This window comes from Triturus cristatus, chromosome 9 (assembly GCF_964204655.1).
Source record: "Triturus cristatus chromosome 9, aTriCri1.1, whole genome shotgun sequence".
In the NCBI taxonomy this organism is placed as follows: Eukaryota; Metazoa; Chordata; class Amphibia; order Caudata; family Salamandridae; genus Triturus; species Triturus cristatus.
In genome coordinates this window covers 994,978,793-995,002,504 of record NC_140592.1, presented here as the reverse complement: position 1 = coordinate 995,002,504, position 23,712 = coordinate 994,978,793, and the positions used below count along the sequence as shown (strand labels likewise).

At 44.0% G+C, this 23,712-nt stretch overlaps 1 protein-coding gene across 1 annotated transcript in view; it reads left to right on the top strand.

Moving 5' to 3' along the window:
- Positions 1-23,712, top strand: part of TSHR (thyroid stimulating hormone receptor) — a 632,465-nt gene that overhangs the window by 400,660 nt on the left and 208,093 nt on the right. Inside the window, exon 5 of the mRNA XM_085626611.1 lies at positions 108-182. Coding sequence (XP_085482737.1) covers positions 108-182 — 75 coding nt within the window. The remainder of the gene's footprint in view (positions 1-107; positions 183-23,712) is intronic.

Genomic DNA, 23,712 nt, shown 5'->3' with positions numbered 1-23,712 from the left:
TTAAAGTTTAAATATTTGTACTAGAGAATAACGGAATGGATCCATGCAATGAAACAGAGGGTTCTTGACCTGTTTGTCAGTGCAAATTTGTTGATTTTATTTTACAGAGAAATTCGAAATACAAGGAGTTTGACGTACATCGATCCAAATGCTTTTAAGAACCTCCCCATGTTGAAGTACCTGTAAGTAGAAGTGGTGTGTGTTCATCATGCCAATGTCTCTGTTTATATAATCTGTGGTGGGGAAGATATAGTCTGGTGGACAAGCTGTTGGCTGCAGAAACAAGATCTCTCTCCATCTTATGCAATGCTTTGTAAAGTGCTTTCTCTCAATCTGGCCAGTATCCATAATATTAAAAAACATTAAGAGCAGTCAGAAGTCTTGAGTATTGTTCGCTTTATACATACGTAGACAACTTGATAAGATCTAATAAGGAAGATCATCTATGTTGCGTTGCTTACAAAGTCATGTGATGAGCTACAGGTATTTTTCTGAGTCCCCAAAAAATACTATGATCCAAGTGGGAAACAATTTTTATTAGGTCGAGCATCAGCAAGCATGTTCTGCCTGCAAGACTTGCTGTGAGCACTCTACGGAGTGCAATTACAGCTGCTGCTTGCCATTGGGTAAAATCTTTATTGCTCTTGTTTCCTGGCTCCTTATTGGCCAGTGCTCCCGATACATCACTTCTGTTTGTAAGCGATGAGCACCAGCCAACTACCGTTTCCGTACAATGCAGGTTTTTATCTTTTTGTTTAGGAACAATTTTTTTTCTTTTTTTATAAGTGCCCCATCCTGTGCGTTACCTTTAATTGCAGATGTGCCGATTTCTTTAGACGAGCCCGTCTAAATAAACGGAGTTGCCAGCCAAGGAAATAACAAGCATTATTGCCTTGCAAACTCTTGGTATTTCCTTAGCCTGCAACTCTGTTTCTTTACACAAGCCACGTCTAAAGAAAGGTGTGCAGCCACTATTAAAGTGAAAGCGTGGCATGGAATGCTTTTACAAAAAAAATATGTGGTTGGGAATTTCACAAACATGTTTTTTTTCACTTTAAGAATGGCTACAGCGCTTAATTTTTATTACCAATGGCACGTCTGAATTGTTCTTGTTACCAATGGCGGCCGCGCTTACTTCCCTTATGAAGAGCCGACACTGCTGCAACCACACCTCCCGGCTCCTCCTAGTTGCATTGCCAGCGCATACTCAGCAACCTATGCTCGGGTCAAATTTCTGGTGGCGCAGGTAAAGCAAACAACACTTTCTGTAGCTGCTCAGGGAGGAGCCGGGGAGTATGACAGATCTGTCTGCAGGCTTTCCCTCAGAGCCAGCTCCTGCACCATGAACTGCGACCAGCAGGAGAGCAAGCCTGGTTGGTGCCGAGAGGGGGGAGGCAGAGGGAAGCACTTCCTCGTGTGCAGGCACTGCTTACTTGGAGCCTGCTTGCCCGGGTCCTTCCTGCCCCTGGGGGTCATCAGTGGCAGAGCCTCTCACAGCTCCTGACCCAGTTGGATGTTTAACAAGCATTTACAATGCAATGGTCTCGGCATTGGTAAAGTTAGAGCTATTGGCATTGCTCATGACATTATTTTTGTTTATGTTTTTGTTTTTAAAACATTTAAAGAAACGGCGAAAAGACCTATTTCAGCTTACAGTGGGTTTAGAGCTGCCCATTGCTTAACACCGATTATATTAATGTTACTCTCAGTAACTTGACTTTTTGTTAGCTTGTGTGTGCTTTTCCTTCCTCTTCTTGTGTTTGTCCATTCCCTTGGAACATTTGTTTTACCAGTATCTTTCCACTGCTTGCTTTTCAAGCACTACATTTTTCTTTTTGGTTCGGCACTATGTTAAAGTGCATGTATCTTCCAGTTGTCTTCCTCCATCTACTTCTCTCCCTCTGCATTACCATTTGTTGTGTATGTGGTTCTCTCCGACCATTCACTGTAGCACTTGCCTTCGTGTACTTCTCCTCCCACAATGCTTTTATCACCTGATCGGTTCTCCACAGCCTATTTCACGTCGCTCTCTCTCCCATTTATTCTCTCAGCCCCATTCTATGTTGCTTCCATCCCTCACTTTGTGTTGCTTCTTGCCTCTTAAGCCCTTCCACTTTGCTTCCTATCTTCCACGCCCTCCATGTTATTTCCCTCACACTACGCCTGTGATAATGCTTCCCCACCCACATCCTTTGTAAAGTTCCCCCATCCGTATTCTTTGAGATGCTTCCCCCCGCTTTAGTCTGCTTATTTTTAGAAATCTTTATTTACCAATCCAGCTTTTTTTGTTGTTTTTTTGCCATGCCTCACGTTATTGTGCAAAGCCATTGGGACCCAAATGCGTGAACTATTGGCTTTGCCAGTGCTTGTTTTCTAGTTGCAGCAAGTAGTTTAAATTGTTGCAGAATGTTATCTTTCTAGTTCTATTTACCTTTCTTCCAGCAGAGGGAGCCCCGTGTCCTTTAGTTACAACACATTTCTATTTGTATGGCTTGATTGGACAAGACGCTTTCAAGATGCAATACACCAATACTTTAACAGCACTCATAATCTGCACAAGTTACAATGCAAAATAACTTTTTTCCTTATAGGTACCCGGTATGTTAGACGTAGTTTGGGAGCGATTTCGCAAGAATGTGACTATTACTTGATGATTTCAGGTATTGTAGCAGCTTGTTCGACAGTTTCTTTTCATGGCTTCGTTTGCGCGGCATTGGACAGTAGGTGTGTTGGCACGTGTGTAGTACGGGATTGGGTCTCTTACCTTTTAATATTGGCATATTCTCTGCTGAAATGGTTTGTTTTTTCCTCAAAAGATACTATTTTATATTTCTGTGACTGAGACCGAACCTGTTGAGATCACTTTTTGTTCCCCATGAATCTGTTGGGTTCTCGAATAGAGATACTACGTGTAAGCGGTTCCTCGCAACTCTACCACTGCTACTTCGGGTGTTGGAAAAGCGTCTGCAATTCACAGGGAAGGTAAAAAACATGGTTTTTAGGTCTCTAACCCCCCCTCCAAAAACAAGCCGAGGGCCCTGGAAGACACCACCGCCTTTCTCCGAGGCAGAGCAGAAATGCCTCGGAGAAACGCAGCGTCCTTTTCGGATTCGGGGGCGTGTTTTGCTGTTATCTCCTCCTTGAGACTTCTTGCAAAAAACACGCCCCCCCGATCCGAAAAGGACGGGGCCTAATCTGAATGACTGACCTCTTCTCCAGTGGCTGGCCAGCATTCAAGAGGCCAGCCAATGGAGAACAGGGGAGAAGAGGGGCTGGTTCAAGCCCCTCTTCTCCAAGTCATTAAATCTCTCGACTTCCGGTTCTGCCTTCGGCAGACCGGATGGTCCCAAGACCTAAAAATGTTGTTGGCCTTGTGAAGTGGGAAGCTGGAAAAGTAAAATGAAAGATCTGATAAAATGGAGCCCTGAGTGGCAGCAGAAAAACGTTCCAGATGCTTCTCGGTGTTGCTAGCCTCCCACCACACCATGCAGAATCTCACCTTCTCAATCCTATGACTCGTGGCTGCCCTCCTTGCTGGTTATAAGAGAACAGGTGACATGTGAGCATTTCAGCATCACCCAAAGACCAATCAGAGCTAGGGATCCATATCGCTGCAACCTGCTCCACCTCCAGTCTTGGGCAGGACAACCAGCAGCAGTGAAATAAAGATAAACTTTGTCTTGGTCAGGAAACTTTGCACGATTCTGCGAGAGAAAAAAATCTTGCAAACCCCCTGTCAAAATGCTAATTCAATTGTTACCATAGAAATTGTTTATTTAAATAGAAACTTAAAACTCAGCAGTTGGTGGCAGGTACCTAGATGTTGTAGTGGAGAAGTGACACTTAGAGCAAGTTAAGAGACCTATTAAGGAAACATCATTCACAATGGATTTAAATGCATGTGCAGCCAATTACACACACATTACACTTTGAACAGCAACAGATTTATCTTGCAACCTGGCTCTACCCTAAAAGATAGAAATGCTTTCTTGATATTCCAACTCATGTTCATCTTGATTATCCTGTTTGAGGGAGCATGGAGTTGTATTTTAAAAGCGGATTTAACATATGTAGGGCCATATTATCAAGAAACGGCGATAATGGGCTTGATACTATGCCCTTGTGAATTCCCGTAGAAGCCCAGGTTCTGGTGTGAACATGGGCTTCTATGGGAATTCACAAGGGCATATTATCAAGCCCCTTATCGCCGCTTTAGTGGCAGTTTCCTGCCACTAAAGCGGCGAAAATGTTATCGCCGTTCCTCGATAATATGGCCCTTAATGTGTTAGCCCTGTGTTTTACCATCTTCAAATAATTAGGTTCTTTATTTTTTAATAAAGCACAATGCAGAACAATTATGTCAGCAGTTGCCTTTGGTTAAATTGTAATATGAGCATAATAATAAGGGGTTTTATTTTATTTTGCCACTTATTACTAAAGAATTCTGTAAACTTCAAAAACGGAAGTCAGTCAAATAGGACTAGAATTATATTCTACCAGTTTGTTTTATTGAAATAAGATCAATATTTTATTGACATAATTAGTCTTTAGCATTAATTATGTTTCACTCACTCGGAGCTACGCTGCTCCGTTTCTGTAAACAGGGCTGTAAATATTGTTCGTTATCTAGGCACAAATATGGCAGCTTTGTTTCTGTTCCCAGTCATAATTCCATTTATTAGTCCTCTAGGCAGTGCTGCAGCGGTGTCTCTGTTCCCAGTAGTATTCCTCATTCTTAGGCCTCCAGCCAGTGCATCTAGCTGCTTCTCAGGTCCAAGTGGTAATTCCTCATTCTTAGTCCTCTAACCACTGCTGCAGCTGCTTCTGTGGTCCCAGTGGTATTTCTTAGTCCTCTAGACAGTGCTGCAGCTGCTTCTCTGGTCCCGTCAATAATTCCTCATTCTTAGTCCTCTAGCCACTGCTGCAGCTGCTTCTGTGGTCCCAGTGGTATTTCTTAGTCCTCTAGACAGTGCTGCAGCTGCTTCTCTGGTCCCGTCAATAATTCCTCATTCTTAGTCCTCTAGCCACTGCTGCAGCTGCTTCTGTGGTCCCAGTGGTATTTCTTAGTCCTCTAGCCACTGCTGCAGCTGCTTCTCTGGTCCCATCAATAATTCCTCGTTCTTAGTCCTCTAGCCACTGCTGCAGCTGCTTCTGTGGTCCCAATGGTATTTGCTCATTCTAGGTCCTCTAGGCAGTGCTGCAGCTGCTTCTCTGGTCCCGTCAATAATTCCTCATTCTAAGCCCTCTAGACATTGCTGCTAGCTGCCTCTCTGGTCCCGCTAATAATTACTCATTCTAAGTCCTCTAGCCAGTGCTGCTAGCTGCTTCTCTGGTCCCATTGGTAATTCCTCATTCTAAGTCCTCTAGACAGGGCTACAGCTGCTTCTCCGTTCTCATCAATAATTCATCATTCAAAGTCCTCTACACACTGCTGCAACTGCTTCTCTAGTCCCAGTGAAAATTCCTCATTCTATGTCGTCTACACAGTGCTGCAGCTGTGTCTCTGTTCCCAATGATAATTCCCCATTCTTAGTCATCTAGGCAGTGATGCAGCTCCATATCTGTTCCTAGTAGTAATTCCTCATTCTTAGTCCTCTAGCCAGTGCTGGTCCCATCGGTAATTCCAATCTAAGTCCTCTAGGCAATGCTGCTCCTCTAGTCCTGTCAGTAATTCCTCCTTACAACATCAATAGCTCTAACAATAACATTTGCGAGACCTATTAGATTGTAAATGCTTGTTTATTTATCCCAGTGATTCAGTTGATTGATTGGATTGAACAAGTCTGCCACTTCTCTCTTGAGGCAAAAGACAAGTTTAACACTGCACACATTTAATAATGTACGCTTTCAGCTGCTGAGGTGAATCAAAACAAATGGTGTATTAAAAGAGCAAAGAACTTCAAAGTGAAACCACTTGACGAGAGGAAGCAGTTGAGAACAAATGAAGGAGCAATTCATTAAATAATGAAAATGTTTTGGGGAAGGTGTTTACATGCAGAAGTAGTGTCTTTCTGTCTGACACAATAACAAGAGCCTAGAAATGTAATACATGTTGAAAGTTCTCCTCCTTATCTAAGCACCTAGGTAAAAAAGCAAGTTTGATAATATGTAGAATGTTTTGGTAAACTTCTTTGTTCCAAACCAAAACAACTGCACAATCAAATTAGCGGCAAATAACCTTCAGTACGAATGCATGCAAACAGGGGCATCTTAAGGATTTCGGGGGACCTGGGTCAAGAATATTTTGAGGGGCCCTGTTCAGAACAGCTTTGAATTCGTGATCCAATTTCACAATGTAGGATTGGGGGCAACATGCTGAAGAGTCACGAGGATAATTATAAGCTGTGCTATATAGTTGAAATGAACTGCATCAGATAATCCAAATTGATAAAAATAATGCACTCACTTTTGGTTAGAAGTACATTTTTTCATGTTTAATGTATTGTATACATTCTTTTTGTAATGCTGTTTGTCTTAAGAAACATTATTGTAATTTTTGTACCCTCATTTATTTATAGAGAAATAAGAAACCTAATTAGTGCTTGGTATGTTCCTCAAAAATTGATGCATGATACAGTGATCAGCCATAACTGGTTTAATTTAAAACAATAAATTCTTCTTCATGTGATGACTTATGGATGACTTATGATATGATTTACAATTGGATGTTTGACTTCTTGTTTTGGTTTTCATTTAAGAGTTAAAATAAAAAAAAATAGAACCATAAGGTATTGAAAATTGCTGCATATTTGATAGCCAAAAGAGCCATTATTCGAAATTGTATAACTGACTAAATAAAAGATTGTCACTGCTCCACTCATTTTTAAATCAAGAGAGGCGCGTGCACCGGACATTGCAGAAACAGAAAGTTAATAACTGGATAAAGGCGTAGTCAGTCAAGGCAGATTGATCTATGGGGGATCCCTCTGATTTTCACATCCTATCCACTTTATTTCTGTCAGATGAATGGGGGATTGTCTTTTATTTGACCAGAATATGCCCTGATTGAAGTGATTAGTTAGACAAAGGCTGTTATAGAGCTGCAGTTCACATAATAATATATTATTTTTTTGTTAAATGGTTTTTATTGAAGATAAAGAACACTGAAAAACAAATAAAATATTTAGTTCAGATGAAGATATGAGTATACATTTATACAATATAAGCAGAAGTGGTAGAATCACCCAAGACAATACCTATCAAGATTCCTTGGTAACACACTGCTGAAAGGTATTACCAGTGCTATTGGCAACACCTCTAGTGGAGGAAGGGCTAAGCCTAAGTATCTGATGTGCTTCAAAGCACCACCACGTTTGACCACTTTTACGTTTGCCAGTTAGAGAAAATAAGCAAAGGACTCGGTCAGATAATGAATGGATCCAGCATGAGGTCTTGCAGGAAGTAGTAGGAAGGTTGAGACATTAGGCATTTCAAGCTCTTGACGTGTATGCAACCTCCCTCAAGGTCACAGAACTTCTGACCTCCAAGAGAGCTTCGCTTAAACTGGGTCAGGAGGCATTCATCGACCAACTGGAGAATAGGTAAAGACAAAGGATATCTGAAAAAATAGGACTCTTTATTTGAAGACCACACAATAATTAATAATAAAACAGACAGTATTGAATACTTCATAGGAGAATTCTGATTGAAGCAGATTTACAGCCACGCTCTCAGTGTAGATACGCCTTTAACCAGGCAGACCTACCAGCAGATCTCTCAGAAACAGTCTCTGTATGCCCCCTGGCTAGAAGAGCAAGAACTGATGACAACCTGTGGCTCTGCAGTGAATGAGGAGCAGAGAAAAAGGACAGACTCTCTCACACCTTTTGAGGTGAGCTATAGTCCTTGGCAGTCTACCAACATCCCTCAGCAGCCAGTGGTGTATGGGTGTGGAAACGGCAAGGCAAACTCAGAGCATGACAGGAGTAGCTATATTGCAATGGAGGATTAACATTTCAACGGTGGGCTGTAAACTCAGAATTGTGGAGCCTGGGTAGCTTTTAGGCAGGAACAAAGCACCTCTGGGTCACTTGTTTCTCAGTCACTCTGACGCAGAGCTCACTGCTAAAAAATCTGGGTTGTGATTTAACTTTCTTACATTCGTGTAGAGTTCCACCCATACAAAGCCCATGCACTCAAAGTAGCCAGGGTACAGGGGATAAACCGCCGTCAGACCAATTCAGAGTTCCAAACTGCACATATATTACAGCCATCTAACATTTGATTTGCTTTGACAGCTAACCAGTAAGCTGCAAATGTGGGGAAGTCTGTTGTGACCCAAGCGAGAGAGATCAACCATTGGTGTGCGCATTGTTAAGATCTTTGCATAATCTGCAACTTGCAGGTTTGAATCACTAAAAGGTCGACTCAGCTTTTCTTCCTTCAGAGGTCGATAAAAGGAATACAAACTCTGATTGGATAATAATTGAATACAGAATTTGGGCTACTAGCTGAGGGGGGGTGAAACCCTTTTTAGGCAGCAATCACAATTCTTCTCAGGGTGAAGTCACAAGCAATCCTTAAATCATCCTGGGCTCAACCCTCTGATAGCTTGGCTCAGAACAGTCAGGTTTAGCTCAGAAGCAATTTTAAATTAGTTGTGTAACACTCCAAACAGTAACACAGTGGAAATACACCACATAAGGATCCCACACCAGTTGAGAAAAATGAGTGATTTTTGATAAATAAAAGAAGACCAAAATGACAAATATCTAATCAGCAGACCCGGAGATATTCAATTTGAACGATTTAAATAAAAACTGTGGATATCTGGTCGCCACAGGACCGGGACACAGTCATAAATTCAAGCCGTCCGCAATGGAACAGTGGACGGCTACAGGGACTCAGATAGGCCGGCTGAACAGAGTATGTAAAATCCTGGTTTGTTGAGCATTGCGAGGATCCGTCTCAAACATGCGTCGCATATCCAAATCGATGCACCAGTGCCGAAATGCAGCCTAGCTATTGTGGAAAGTCCTGCGGCATTGTTGAAGATCCCTCTCGGCGAGAGCTTGTGATGCGAAGTCTAGCATTGAGAATGTGTCGTACAGTCAGGGTGATGTATTAGTTCCGAGGAGCTGAAGGCTGCATTGTGGAGTCCGTTGTCTTCAAGGCTGCAATCAACAAGAAATGCAAGGCCCTGCTCCAAGGATGCATCGTGCAGCGGCAGGCCCAATGAGGGGACAATTTACGATGTTGGTCTTTGTGACAGTTCTGATCCACGTACCTAAAGCAGAAACAGTGGTTCTGTTGGGAATAAACTTAGTTTAAACAACACTACATGTATTCGATAACTGCTGCAATAGTCATTAGATACAGTTATAAAGACACACACAAATACACCAATTTGGGTAACACAAAGTGATTTTCATTTTCACTGTATTCAAATCCACATAAATATTACTACTGTACAGGACTGACCAACAAAAACTGAAATATACCACAAGATACTCAGTGACTAATAGTGCATAATGACATAACAATCAAACATAAATTGACATCAAACACATATATACACAATGAACAAAAATTATACTTTGAGCACAAATGATCCAAAATCAATAGCATATAACACCACAACATATATCCTTCAATGTTCAAATGGTGGAATTGCATGGATCAATCAGACTGGTAACATCGACGTTTCGACCCTAAGATGACGTGCAGATTTATACGCATCTAAAGCGGGTCTTCATCAGGGCAAAAAAGTATGGCAGCCTGTAATTACAAAAGATATAATCAGAACTATGTGTGTGTATTTATATTTTAAAACAGACTAAAATGTGTTGTCCAAGGCTTAATGCTCACCTGAGGACTAGGAAAAGACAAATTATCCTAAGGTCGCATGCGAAGATATCAGGCAACCTCTCACTCCGTCCATTGTGATTAAGACTGCTGACAAGGGGGGAGCTGTGGTGGAGCAAAATACAGAGGACTACATTGAGGAGATCAACTAACAACTCAGCTGTACGACTAGCTATGCTCGGATCCCCGGTGATCCCACGAAGGAAATTGCTAAACTTATTAGAGATCTCACGAATTGTGGCATTGAGGAAGGATTTCTTTCGGAACTTGAATGTAAGTTCCTCAATAAAACTAATCCCAGGGTTCCTACAATCTATACCATTCCCAAAATACATAAGAATCTACAAAAACCTCCGGGAAGACCAATTGTATCCGGATGTGGATCGGTTCTGGAACCCCTAAATCAATACCTTGATAGTTTTCGTTTTCTACAGCCTTTTGTTCAGGAAACTAGATCTTATCTCCGCGACACGATGCATACTATTCAATTGTTTGAAGATCAACCTTTTGATAAATCCACACAGTTATTTGTTACACTAGACGTGTGCTCATTGTATACGAGTATTCCGCAGAAAGAAGCAATTGAAGTCATCAGTAAGGTATTGGACACTTGTCCTAAACCCCACTGGATTCCTACTGAATTCCTGGTTCAATTACTAAAGATTGCAATGACGAAAAATTACTTCATTTTTCAGAATGTCTTCTACTTCCAATGCAGAGGTGTGGCGATGGGCGCCGGATTCGCGCCGAGTCTAGCGAATCTGTTTATGGATCACTTTGAGGACAAGAACATCTACTCAGATCAAAATCCATATATCAACAATATATCAGCTTGGAAGCGATATATTGACGACATTGTCATGCTGTGGTCAGGCACTGTGAATTAATTGATGTCGTTTCTAACTTGGCTGAATTCCTGCAGTACAGACATCTAATTCACCATAACTCACAATAAGGATTCAATTCCATTCTTGGACTTGACATTGGAAGAAGAAGACGGCAAAATAGTGATGAGTTTATACAAAAAACCCACCGACAGGAACACCTTGTTACAATACAACTCCCATCACCCTAGGAACCTTAGGGATAACCTTCCGTATGGACAATTCTTGCAATTACGTCGCAATTGCAGCAGAAGAGGGGACTACTTTAAGGAAACGGACATCCTTATTGCCAAATTAAGGGAGATGTTTGATGGTTATGTCATTATGCACTATTAGTCACTGAGTATCTTGTGGTATATTTCAGTTTTTGTTGGTCAGTCTTGTACAGTGGTAATATTTATGTGGATTCGAATACAGTGAAAATGAAAATCACTTTGTGTTACCCAAATTGGTGTATTTGTGTGTGTCTTTATAACTGTATCTAATGACTATTGCAGCAGTTATCGAATACATGTAGTGTTGTTTAAACTAAGTTTATTCCCAACAGAACCACTGTTTCTGCTTTATGTACTTACCCAGGTTCTGAGGGTCACTGGGTTACCCCATTATTTCTAATGGCTGATCCACGTACCAGCGGCGATCTGTCAGTTCATCTCGGGGTTGCGCTGCACAGCAGAGGAGATGCTCTGGTTCGGCTGAATCCACGAAATTGCAGCTTATTAAATGTAATAAGGTAACACCAATGTTACCCTATGGGAGAGGTAGTCCTTGCTGTAGTGAAAAAACAACTTCAAGAGCTTTTCACTATCAGGACATGTAAAGCTTAAAGTACATTTCCCACCTTTTAAATACACGTCACCCTGCCCTCTGGGCTGTACAGGGCGTACCATAGGGGTGGCTTATATGCATTAGAAAGGAAGGTTTGGGCCAGGCTACAGGTTTATTTTGCCAGGTCGACATAGCAGTTTAAAAATGCATATAAACACAATATCCCTAGTATTCACTAGGGGAGGCAAAAAAAGGCTACTGGGTAATCAGGATGAGCTAGCCTCCAAGTAATATAGGTACACACAGCAAGAAGCTATCCTGAATGAGTGTCTGAGTGCAAATGAAGGCAAACTACGCCTTCTTCTGTGTGGTGTTGGGCATCTCAAAAAAATGTAAGGACTGACCTCACACACCACCAGGTGTCATGCTTCATCATCGGCAGTCCTGGCTCTCTAAAAAACGTGTTTTATAGAGAGCGGGCCTTTACCTGGAGACAGGGAGGCACTTCTACAACTAAGTTGGGGCCCGTGCAGGAAGCTGAGTGAGTGATTTGAAAATTAATGCAAACTCCACATAAAAAGTAATTTACGTGTGATTTGCTTAATATTAAAACTTAGGGTGGGGACACAGGGGTTTTGTACCCCATCCCCATCAGTGTCGTCAACATATTTCTGCCGTCGTGGCCAGGAGGGTCCATGGCATTCATCAGGATGTGAAAAAGAGGGCTCTTATCCAGTCTCTAACAGACTAAGATAAATCCACTTTGGTAGGTTGACCTTTGTCAAACTCTACTTTGAGACTTTGTAATCTGTAAAGATAAAGGTTTACCACAGTGTCAAATAAAGTTTTTAAAGAGAAGAATCAGACTTATAACATGCAGAAAAACATTGCAATGCATGTGGGTGTGAACACGTGTCACTGCAAACGTGGTGCACGTGAAAACGGATACTGTGAGTCCAGCTCACAATCTTACCCCTAGTTAGGGGTTGTGATGTCCCATGGGAAGGAAGGAATTGAGGGACCCCTGTAGTCACACTCTGAAATCAGAGTGAAAGAAATGTTTTAAAGGTACAGTAAATCAGGCTTTAAAATGTATTCCATCCATACATTCATACATTCATACTGACATAGGAAACGAGATCCAAGGGTTTGGAAACTACGTTTTTTCACACACTCAACCCCTTACTGTCTCATGGTGCGTACCTCGTGGTGCTCCTACGATCTGTCCTCACCTTTTCCCCGCTGGTAACTGAATGCCGCTGTGCGTGCATGTGGTTTATAAAGGTGCCCAAATTGCTGATTGATTGTTTAGAGTGCCTTCTTAGTTGTGCGCGGCAGTTAAAAAAGACGACCGGGTTCCGCTGTCGAGGCGCGTTGCCTGTCTAACGCATCACAGGCAACAAACAGGACAGTCCTTACATTTTTTTGAGATGCGCAACACCACACAGAAGAAGGCGTAGTGCGCCTTCATTTGCCTTAAGAATCAGACACTCATTCAGGGTAGATTCTTTTTGCGTGTACCTTGTTTAAAAATGGATACAGAAGCTGCAATCGCAGGCCTGTGACAGGCATCTAAAGAGCTACTTAAGTGGGTGGCACAATCAGCGCAGAAAGCCTAACATTAGTATTTAATTTACAGACCCGGGCCACCAATTTTCCCTCAAATTTTTTACCTCTGTTTGCGGCAGTGTAAGGTCTATGTGCACTGCAGCCAAGGCTATGTGTGCCAAGAACCCAACCGCGTGTGTGGGTGCAGCGACAAATATCATTGCAAATATCACTCCAAACTTTTGCTTAACAAAGTGAAAAGACGGTGCATTTCTACACATACAGCACCACAGGAAGGGTCTTAAGGCAGGTTTCCAACATACAACAAACATAAAAAGTAAATAGTATTCAAAAGTGTAATCTCCATTAAAAATCTTTTAATTGTGTAACAATTTGTCCTTTCCTATCACTTGTCAAATGTGAATGCTACATCCATGAGTGGTGTCTGTGTTATTCAAGATTGCACCACAATGGAATCTGTGAAAATGAAATGTTTTGTCCTATCCTTAGCCAACCACAGAACATTCCTTATATGCATTTTATCTCCTGCTGCATATCTTGCATGCCTTTTGCAGCCCTGCCATGTACCACGCGTCTGGCGTTAGAATAACGCGTTTTAATGTGGTGTTCCACATCACCGCACTAAAATGCGTTAATCAGGCATTTGTAGCACCTTGACAACACCTGTGTGCTGTGAGGAAGAAGCTGGGACTGCAGCTGCAAAGTGCACATCATGTGCACTATTACATTAGATAACCATGCTATATTCAAACTGCTAGTTAGTGGTCTGATTGTACAACATACTTTTGATCATCTGGATATTGTTCTGCTACTGACACTACTAGACCAGTAGGCATAATCCGGAACAAATAAACAAATGGCTGCCATATCTAACCACCAGCATACTTCTGTCTTTTTTCTAAACCACACAGAGAGCATACTGGCTGTTGGATTGCCGAAAATGCTGCTTAAATTAAATACTGGGGTGACATTCGCAAACAAAGGAAGTGTTGTAGCGAAAGTCAGATAGAAGCTATGCGGCGGCGCGGTTGAGACCCTAATCTCGTTCTTTTCTGACCCACGCAGCCAGGCCTACGGCCGTCATGTGGGCAGCCATAGGCCTGGCTGCGGACCTAAAGGACACTCCCTGCTGTCTGAAAGGGTAGTTAGTGCCCTGGTAGCAATTAACTACTGGAGGCATCGTGCGGCAAGTACATGACAGGTATTTTTGTATTTTGTATTTTTTTTTGTTTTATAGAGTTTTATATCGCGTGAACTTGACCTGAAAGGTAGCACTGCAGGAGAGGGACCCCCCTGATGTGCGGGACGTGGTGGCCTGCTGCATAGGGGTGCTCAGTGAGTGAAGTGGCCCGGGTCCACTGGGGCCTCCTCCAACACACACTTGGTGTGAGTTAGAATGGAAGGACCCATCAAACATCCCACTCACCTCCTGGGCTCAGCACCCCAAAACAGCTTAGCTGCCTGCTCATTTCAGGCAACACTGTTGCCGGAACATTCTGCTGTGGAGCTCCACTTTGAGGACAATTTGAGTTGCCCGTTGTCTGGACCACCTGGGGGAACTGGCAGACTTTAGATTGAGCAATTGCCTGATAGCCTCTTAGTGAGAGAGCAACAAGGAGCTCAGGGCTCTTTTCCCATAAGTGGAAGAAACGCACACAGGGGAGAAAGCAAGAGCTGCACGGGGAGGGAGAGTTTAAAGGTAGGAGAAACACAGGAAGGAGAAAGCAGCATGAAGCAGTTGGGGATTGCAGAGAAAAGCACAAGAGGGACAGAGAGCAACACGGAGAGCAGGAGTGCTTTGCAGATGGAGAAATACACAGAGAGGAAAGAAACATGGAGCAGGGATAAAAGAAAGAGCAAAACGGAGTGCAGGAGGTAGTGCCTCTGTGACTCTGCTTAAAAATGTGCTTTTAAATTTTTATTAATAGCTCTAGCATTCTACAGTGTTGCCGGATTGACTACCTCATACCTTGATTTTGCTCTCGACAAAAGTGTCACTCATAGTTATATGAAATGGGGCTCAATCACACTGAAATTAAGATAATGTCGCACGTAGCAATCTGAAACCTTGGCAGCTATGCTTTTGTTAATAGAGTGCGGCAGATTATGTGTCTTTTTGAAAGTATTCATGTTAACTGCTGTGCCGGTCATGCCTATACACGGCTCTACTAACAAAAGGCATGCAGCAAGCCTAAAAGCATGACATGTGCTTTCTCAATCACAAATATATATTAATCATTCTGCAAGCGCATGTTGTGCTTATAGGCTTGTTGCATGCCTTTTGTTAACAGAGCACAACAGATTGTGTGCCTTTTTGAAAATTGTAATGTCAATTTCAGCGCCCAATATGCCTTTACATGGTATTTAACATGTAAACTTTCAAAAAGGCATGCAATCGGCTGCTCACTATTAACAAAAGGCAAGCAGCAAGACTAAAAGTACGACGTGTACATTCACTATCACTAAAATGTATTAGTGATTCTGAAAACACACGTCGTGCTTCTGGACTTGCTGCATGCGTTTTCTTAATAGATCATGGCTGCGGGGCAGATTGTCTGCTTTTTTGAAGTATTCATGTTAATTGCAGCACCCGTCATGCTTCTACACGGTGCTGCGATTAACATGAATACTTGTCTTTTGTAGGATGTGCTGTGTGTGTGCACGCTTCAAACAAGACACTGCACTCTCAGAGTACCATAGGTGCGTGCACACCTTATAGGGAACAGTGCTGGGCACATACACCACTATAATAGCAATTTACAAGTAAATGAAAGATGTCATTTGGGGATTAATAAATGTTACCAGGTTTTAAGGAGGGAGCTCACGCACTGTAGCACTAGATAGCAGGGGTAAAGTGTACAGAGTCCTAAGGCCAGCATAAATGAGATCAGTAAAAATGGGGGAGGAAGGCAAAATGTTTCTGGGAAGATTGCCCTAAGGTTTACAGGTCTGACATGTGTACTCCTCAGCATAAATCGGGGAGAACTACCCAACCTCTGGGTAGTTCTCATCCCTAAAGTGGAAGAACCTGGATAGATCCTCAGCATTTGCAAGGACTGACCTAGGATGGTGTTCCACTGTAAAGTCCATTTCACAGAGGGAGATGGACCACCTCAACAGTTTGAGATTTCATTCCACATTTGCCTGAGCCATCTGAGGGGCCTGTGGTCTGTCTGAACCCGGAAGTGAGTCCCAAATAGGTATGGTCTCATCTTCTTCAGGGGGCAGACCACAGCAAAGGCCTCCCTTTGCCATCCACCTCTGTTCCTGGAGACGTACCCTCTTGTTAATGAAGGCTACTGGTTGGTCTATTCCCCTTTCATTCAACTGTGCTAAGACAGCCCCTATGCCATGCTCTGAGGCATCTGCTTGTACTATGAACTCCTTAGAGAAGTCAGGAGCCTTGAGTACGGGTGCTGTACACATGGCCTTCATGAGGGTGTAAAAAATGCTTTCTGGTAGACCTCTTTCCAGGTCTCCTTTCTGGGCTGATTCTTTGAGGTAAGCTCTGTTAAGGGGGCAACAATGGTGCCATATACCTTCACTAACCTCATGTAGTATCCTGTAAGGCACCAGGAAGGCCCTCACCCCAGTTAGGGGTTTGCCGGGCCAGGATAGACTCAATCTTGGCCTAGAGGGGCTGCACAATTCCCAACCCCACCCCTCCATGTGGCTGACATACACCACGGAACCCTATCCAATCTGGCACTTACTGGCCTTGATAGTCAGGCCTGCCTATTGCAGGGCCTGAAGCACCCCTTGTAGGGCGTGCAAGTGTTCCTCCCAGCCAGAGCTAAAGACAGCTATGTTGTCCAGTTAAGCAGCACGGAAATTCTACTTTCCAGCCAGGACCCTTTTGATCAACCTCTGAAAGGTGGCAACAGCATTCTTTAAGCCAAAGGTCATCACCCGAAACTGGAAGTGGCCTTCTTGTGCCGAGAATGCAGACCTCTCTTTCGCTCCCTCAGTCAAATCAATCTCTACCCTGGTGCAAGATCAAAAGTACGCATGAACTTGTCAGCACTGAGCCAGTCGATGAGGTAATCAGCTCGGGGGATGGGCTGTGCATCAGTCTTCATGACGGAATTGAGTCCCCAGTTGTCCACACACAACCTAAGTTCTGGAGTGGTTCCCTGTGGGTGAAGGAGAACAGAGAGGAAAGCTGCCCCAGCAGCTGGCAATGGTCACTCTGCTGTTCTGGGGTTAGTGCAGGGGAGAGGTTGACACCCTCTACTGACCCATCATGCTCTTGAGCAGACAGGAGTTCCGGGAGAGGCTCGCTCTCCTCTTCCACTCCTTCATCTGTCACCAGGACCATGCTGACTTCAGTCTTCTCATAGTGTGATTTGAGGAGGTTCACGTGGGGCACCCTTAAGGGGCTTCTAAGGGTATTGAGATCCACCCGGTAGATGGACTCCCCCTTCCGCTCATTCACCTAGTATTGGCCTGTCCAGTGAACATGGAGAGCTCTGGACTCCACAGGCTCCATAACCCTCACCTTCTGGCCAGGTTGAAACTCTATCAGAGTGGCCTACTGGCCATTCCAGACCTTAACTTCTTGACGGGCCTCAAGATATTTTTTACCCTTTTTTTCAGAACCTATGCTTCTGGTTGTGAAGGGCCAGCATGTAGCTGACCACACCCGGAGGGGGTTTCCTGGGAGCTTGCTCCCACCCCTCTTGCATGAGGCAAAGAGGTTCCCTAACAGGGTGACCATAGAGGAGTGCGAAGGGGCTAAACCAAACCCCCTTCTGTGGCATCTCCCTGTAGGCAAACGGAAGGCATGGCCGAAGGATGTCCCACTTATTGCCTCATGGTGGGCCCAATATCATGACTTTGAGGTTCTTGTTGAATCTCTCCACAAGCCCGTTAGTCTAGGAGTGATAGGGTGAGTAGAACTTATAAGTCACTCTACACCCTTCCCACAAGGACTTCATCTATGCTGACATGAAGTTAATGCCTCTGTCACTACTTCTTTTGAGAACCCCACATGGGTAAAAATCCCTATCAAGGCTCTGGCCACTGCTGGTGAAGTCACCAAACTCAGAGGGGTGGCCTCTGGGTAGTGTGTAGCATGGTCCACAAAGACCAGGATAAATCTGTTGCCTAAAGCTGTCTTGGGGTCCAAGGGACCAACAATTTTGATGCCCTCTCAAAGGGAGTGCCAATGGCAGGTAATGGGGTCAGGGAAGCCCTGAGCTTTTTTCCTAACGTCCCACTGGCCTGGCAGGTGGAACAGGACCTACGGAATGCATGTGAGGCTGTCTTCATCCAGTGCCAATAGAAGTGGGCAACAAGCCTGGTGAAGGTCTTGTCTTGCCCAGATGTCATGCCAAGCAGATATTGTGAGCGGGCACCATTAGGATAGCCCTGTAACACTAAGGGACCACCAACACAAAAGCTGGCTCAGGTCCAGGAAACTTCAGGAGATTATTCACCCAATAGATAAGGTGATCTGCAGAGGTATCACTTGCTACCTGAGCCTCAGCTTGCCACCTCAAGTCCTCTAGAGTGGGGCACTCTTTCTGCACCCTGCAGAATGCCTCCCCTGTGGGCTGACCCTTAACTTGCCATCCAGAAAGCTCAGGCAGGTCAGCTAAGGTGTACCCTCATCCCGCTTGGCTCTGGAGGATCCTCCTCAGGTGCCCTATCAACTTGGACTGTGGAAACATCAGAGGCTGGTTTCTCACACCCCTCGCCCCATCTCTTCTAGGCAGCTGCTTGGGCCATTGTTCCAGGCTCCAGTCACCCTTGACTCCATTCCTGGGGAGCCAAGGGCTGTGTGGTCATACAGACCCATTTAGGCAATCCCAAAATCTCCAAGTGTGATTTGAGCAACTACCTCCTTCCAAATAGGTTGCTCCAGGTCATTTCCCAACAGACAATCTAGAGGCATGGCAGGGCTCACAGTTACTTTTAGAGAGCCTGAAACTCTCCCCCAGGGTCAGAAGGCTTGCTGTCCACAAGGTGCTGGTGGAGTGCTGTAAAATAAATTTGAGCATGTGATCCCTGATAATCTAGTTTTACAGGCCATTGTAAACGTTAACTATGCCGTCCCTCAGCCATTCAGTGCCTTGTTAGAGTAGTCCAGAAATCTATCCAAGATTGATTTGGGAGCTTGTGGTTGTCCCTGAACCTCTGGCGAAACGTTTCAGGGGTCAGTCCAAATTTGGCTCGCAGGATGGTCTTCATGGGGTTGTACATGGTTTGGTCCTCTACTTTTAAAAAAAAATTGTTTTTATTACAATTTTTTACATAAACAGCCGCCATCATGTCACAGTCAATATCTTGTAAGTCAAGAGGCAATATCAATTGATAGACAGCAATTCAACCTTCAACAGAAATGCAAGAGAGTACAGTAAAAGGTGAATGAAATATACATCACAGTCAGCTGGGAAGTACATCATAGATCGCAATTGTATTAATACATTTGAAGCATGAGCAGATCGGAACACAAAAAGTTGAAGAAGGCGAGTGGCACGGGCTGTGCTAATAAACTAGGTACTGGACAGTTATGAGGTGTAGCCTGGAATGGGGTGATACAGTGCTTTCAATCTGTTACCTCAGGGTGGAGTAGCAGGTAAGAACGTCGAGGTTGCCAAATAATTTTAGGCCTGGAGGAGAGTTGCAGCAGTGTTGCATAAATATCGCTGGCGGTATCACAATACATTAGCTCTCTCATTCAGGCCTTGATTGCTGATGCAGTAGTGTCATTCCAATGTAAAACTATCTGTCTCTTTGCCAACAGCAGGGCAATGGCAGTGAAACACCACATCCCATGCCTCAGCGGCTGAACATAGCCTAGCAGCGACAATAATGGGGAGGGAGTAAGCTCAAATTCAAGAATTAGTGCTAGATGGCGAAAAAACGTTTCCCAGAAAGACTAGACCGGGGGCAGTTCCACGCTAAATCAATAAAGTCAGCCTGATCGGCCGCACATTTAGGGCAATTATGGGACCAGGTGGGACCTGGTGGGATCCATTTGAGCAAGAAGAGTAGGGGTGAGATACGCTCTGTGCAAGTACTTAAAATAAAGGAGTTTGTATCAGTAATTGTTCGATATATAAAGGGTCTGCTCACAACAAAAAACCCATGTTTTGTCAGACAAGGGTTGGCCCAAATCTCTTTCCCACGCTGTCCTAGTCTTGCCTCCCCCCCACCTCTGGCAGCAGCATAAGGGCCAAATGGTATAAATGGGAAACAAGATGGGTATTGTCAGGTGAGACAATGACTGTAGAGAGCAGCGGTAATTCTTCTGGTTCTATTGTAGAGAACTGTAGCACAGCGACTACGGAAGCTTGTGTCCTATGTAGAAGAAATCTGTATAAGGGGGACACATCACGTCCCATGGTCAAGTCATATACGGATAACAATTGTGTCTCATGAAACAGGTCCCCTACAGTTTGGAGACCACATTGGGTCAAGGTTTGTTTTGTTAAGTTTTCAGTAGTCGGGGATAGCCAAGGAAGGAGATAGTGATGAAGTCTCTCCCATACCCAGTATGTGGTATACAACATTTGTATCTCAGTATGCGTCCTCGTGAGTCCAAAAGGAAGAATGGCAGAGAGGAGGTGGGGTGAGCCTGTGACCATGGCTTTCAAATATTGTAGACTCGTGTCTGGGTGGTACCAAAAATAAGTGTAATGTATTTGCACTATTAGATAATATAAATAAAAATCTGGTACCCCAAAGCCCCCACGTACGAAGGGCATTGTGAGGGTTTGCCAGACTATACAGGGCTGTTTGTTGGCCCAGAACAGTCTTATTAGTAGGCTCTGAAGTGACATGAAGAATTTAGTCGTAAGGAGGATGGGAATATTGAGAAAAAGATGCAAATAATGGGGCAAAACGACCATTCTAATACAAGCTATCCTACCGGCAAGCGACAGTGGGAGCTTAATCCACCGATGTATCTGGGCAGATAGTCGGTCTATCACCGGGCCATAATTTAGGTGGATGACTTTGGAAGGGGTGCGATGTACTATGACACCAAGATATCAGGGGGGGGGGGGGTTGTCATAGCACTGCAGTGGAAAGTCCGATGTAAATGGAAGTGTGGCATCTGTTAATGGAAATAATTCAGACTTCCAGTTTATTACTAGGTCAGAGAAGACCCCAAATCGTACCACTTCTCGTAGAAGTGGGAAAAGCTTGGTCTCGGGTTCACAAACGAACAAAAGAATGCCCTCCGCATAAAGGGAAGCCAGGAGAGGTCCTTGGTCAAACCAAAGAACACCATGGAGGTGCCTCTCCTGGAGATGTCCCACTAGTGGGTCCATAGCAATTATAAATAGAAGGGGTGAGAGTGGGCAGCCCTGTCTGGTGCCCCTTGACAGAGTGAACTGATCTGAAAGTTCACCGTTTATCCGGGGCCGGGCCACCGGATTGGCATACAGTAGATTGCAAAAACCGCAAGGGAATCCTAGCTTATTAAGCGCTTTAAATAAAAAAGACCATTCTAGAGAGTTGAATGCTTTTTCAGCATCCATTAGTATTGCAGCAACAGGAAGAGTGGGCACAATTTGATTGAGTACAAGCTCTGATTTTCGTTGGCGCAGTATAGCCACGAGAAATGGGTTACCCAGTCATCCTCTCCAACCGTGATTTCTATACTTGGCATGTTATTGGCAGCTAGGAACAGGGCATTCACCGCCTGCCAGAAGCCTTTGGAGTCCCTTGTCTCAAAGGCTTTCTTGAATGACAGCCAGAGGCCCCTTCTTATCCCCTCCTTACGGTCTTTTAGTGAGAATTCCATAACTTGGCACAAAGACCATCTTCCTATCAAAATTGACTTAACGTAAACGAGGTGATTCTGTCCATAAATGAGAGTGTGGGGGGAAAGCCCCGGGACCTGATTGTGTCCCGGTGGACTTATATAAATCTTGCCCTCACCTATGGGGTCCTTTGATTACTATGGTCCTGAAGGCGTGTTGTACACAGTGCCTCACCGCAACTTAGACTGAATCTATCCTTGTGCCCATTTAAAAAAAAGTAGATCACAACGACCTGGCCTGCTATAGATCGATTTCACTCCTGGACTCTATTGTGAAAGTGGCCGGGCGTGTTGTCCTGAACAGACTACAGCAGTGGGCAGAGGCTACAGGTATTCTTTCGGAGCTGCAGTAAGGGTTTCGTCAAGGGCTTGGCACAATAGAGCAGGGCCTAAACTTAAGCCTCCTGTGGGATAAATATGTAAATGCCAAAAAAGGGGAGCCTTTTCTTGTGTTTCGTCGACTTAAGTTCGGCGTTTGACTGTGTTAGCCATATGAAACTCTTGAGTATCCTAGAATCTATGGGGCTGGAAGCGTCGGTGCTAAAGTTCCTTAAACACTCTTACATAGACGCCCCGACAAGCGTTCGTTATGGGTCAGCCGGCGAACGCAGCCATAAATTTTCCATTCAGAAGGGCGTCAGGCAGGGCTGTGTTTTAGCCCCCCTTCTTTTCACGCTCTATATAAACAGTCTGGGCACTACATTGGCAAGGGAGGGCCAGGACTTACCTAGTATCGGCAGTCGTCAAATTGGAGCATTATTATATGCTTATGGTGCTGTCCTCCTGTCCCGTACCCCTTTAGGACTTAGAAAACTGTCTCGAGCTTTGTGTCTTTCATGACGAGGTTGGATCTTAAGGTAAACATTTCTAAAACCTTTGTCATGAAATGTAGCAAACCCAACGTTAAATGTCGAGACATTTTCATAGATTATAGAAAACTCGAATTTGTTAATCATGTTTCCTATCTGGGTATCATATTTTAAACAAGCATTTACAATGCAATGATCTCGGCAGTATTATAGGTAGAGCTATTGGTATTGCTCATTATTTTTTTGTCATTTTTGTATCCCTAAATAAATGGCATCGTCATTTCTATTGGCATTAGCTTTTTTTTGCATATGTGATACCTATTGCATTAGCAGAGAGAGAGTGAGGTAGATAGAGAGTGAGGTAGTGAGATAGAGAGAGTGAGGTAGTGAGAGAGTGAGGTAGATAGAGAGTGAGGTAGTGAGATAGAGAGTGAGGTAGATAGAGAGTGAGGTAGATAGAGAGTGAGGTAGTGAGATAGAGAGAGTGAGGTAGTGAGAGAGTGAGGTAGTGAGGGAGAGGGATGTTGTGAGGTAGTGATATATAAGCATAGAGTGATGTTGTGATGTAGTGAGATAGAGAGAGGGGTAGTGAAAGAGAGAATGAAAGTGAGTTAGTGAGATAGAAAGAGTGAGGTAGTGAGATAGAGAGTGATTGAGGTAGTGAGTGAGAGAGAGTGAAGTTGTGAGGTTGTGAACTAGAGAGTGAGGTAGTGATGTTTTGAGAGAGAGAAGTTGTGAGATAGTGAGGTAGTGAGATAGAGTGGAGTAGTGAGGTAGAGAGAGTTATGGAAAACACAAATTATCTAAGGTGAAGATAAATATAAACGGGACCTGCAGCGTGGACTTAGATGGCCATAAGGATTTTTAACGTAGTTGTTGACGACTTAATCAGTATTGTAGAGCACGTCATCTGAGTTCACGTATCTGCATGTATAGCGCCAAAGAACATTCTTGAAGTGTTCGCAGAAAACAGCGCTTCTTCGTTCAAGTCCTCTTCAGTTTAAAGTTATTTATGTGGCAGGGGGAGCGGCGCAGTACTGCAAGGGCACCCAAAAAAAGGCAATGAACAAAATCAAAGAGTGAGCGAAGGAATCATGAGACCGCA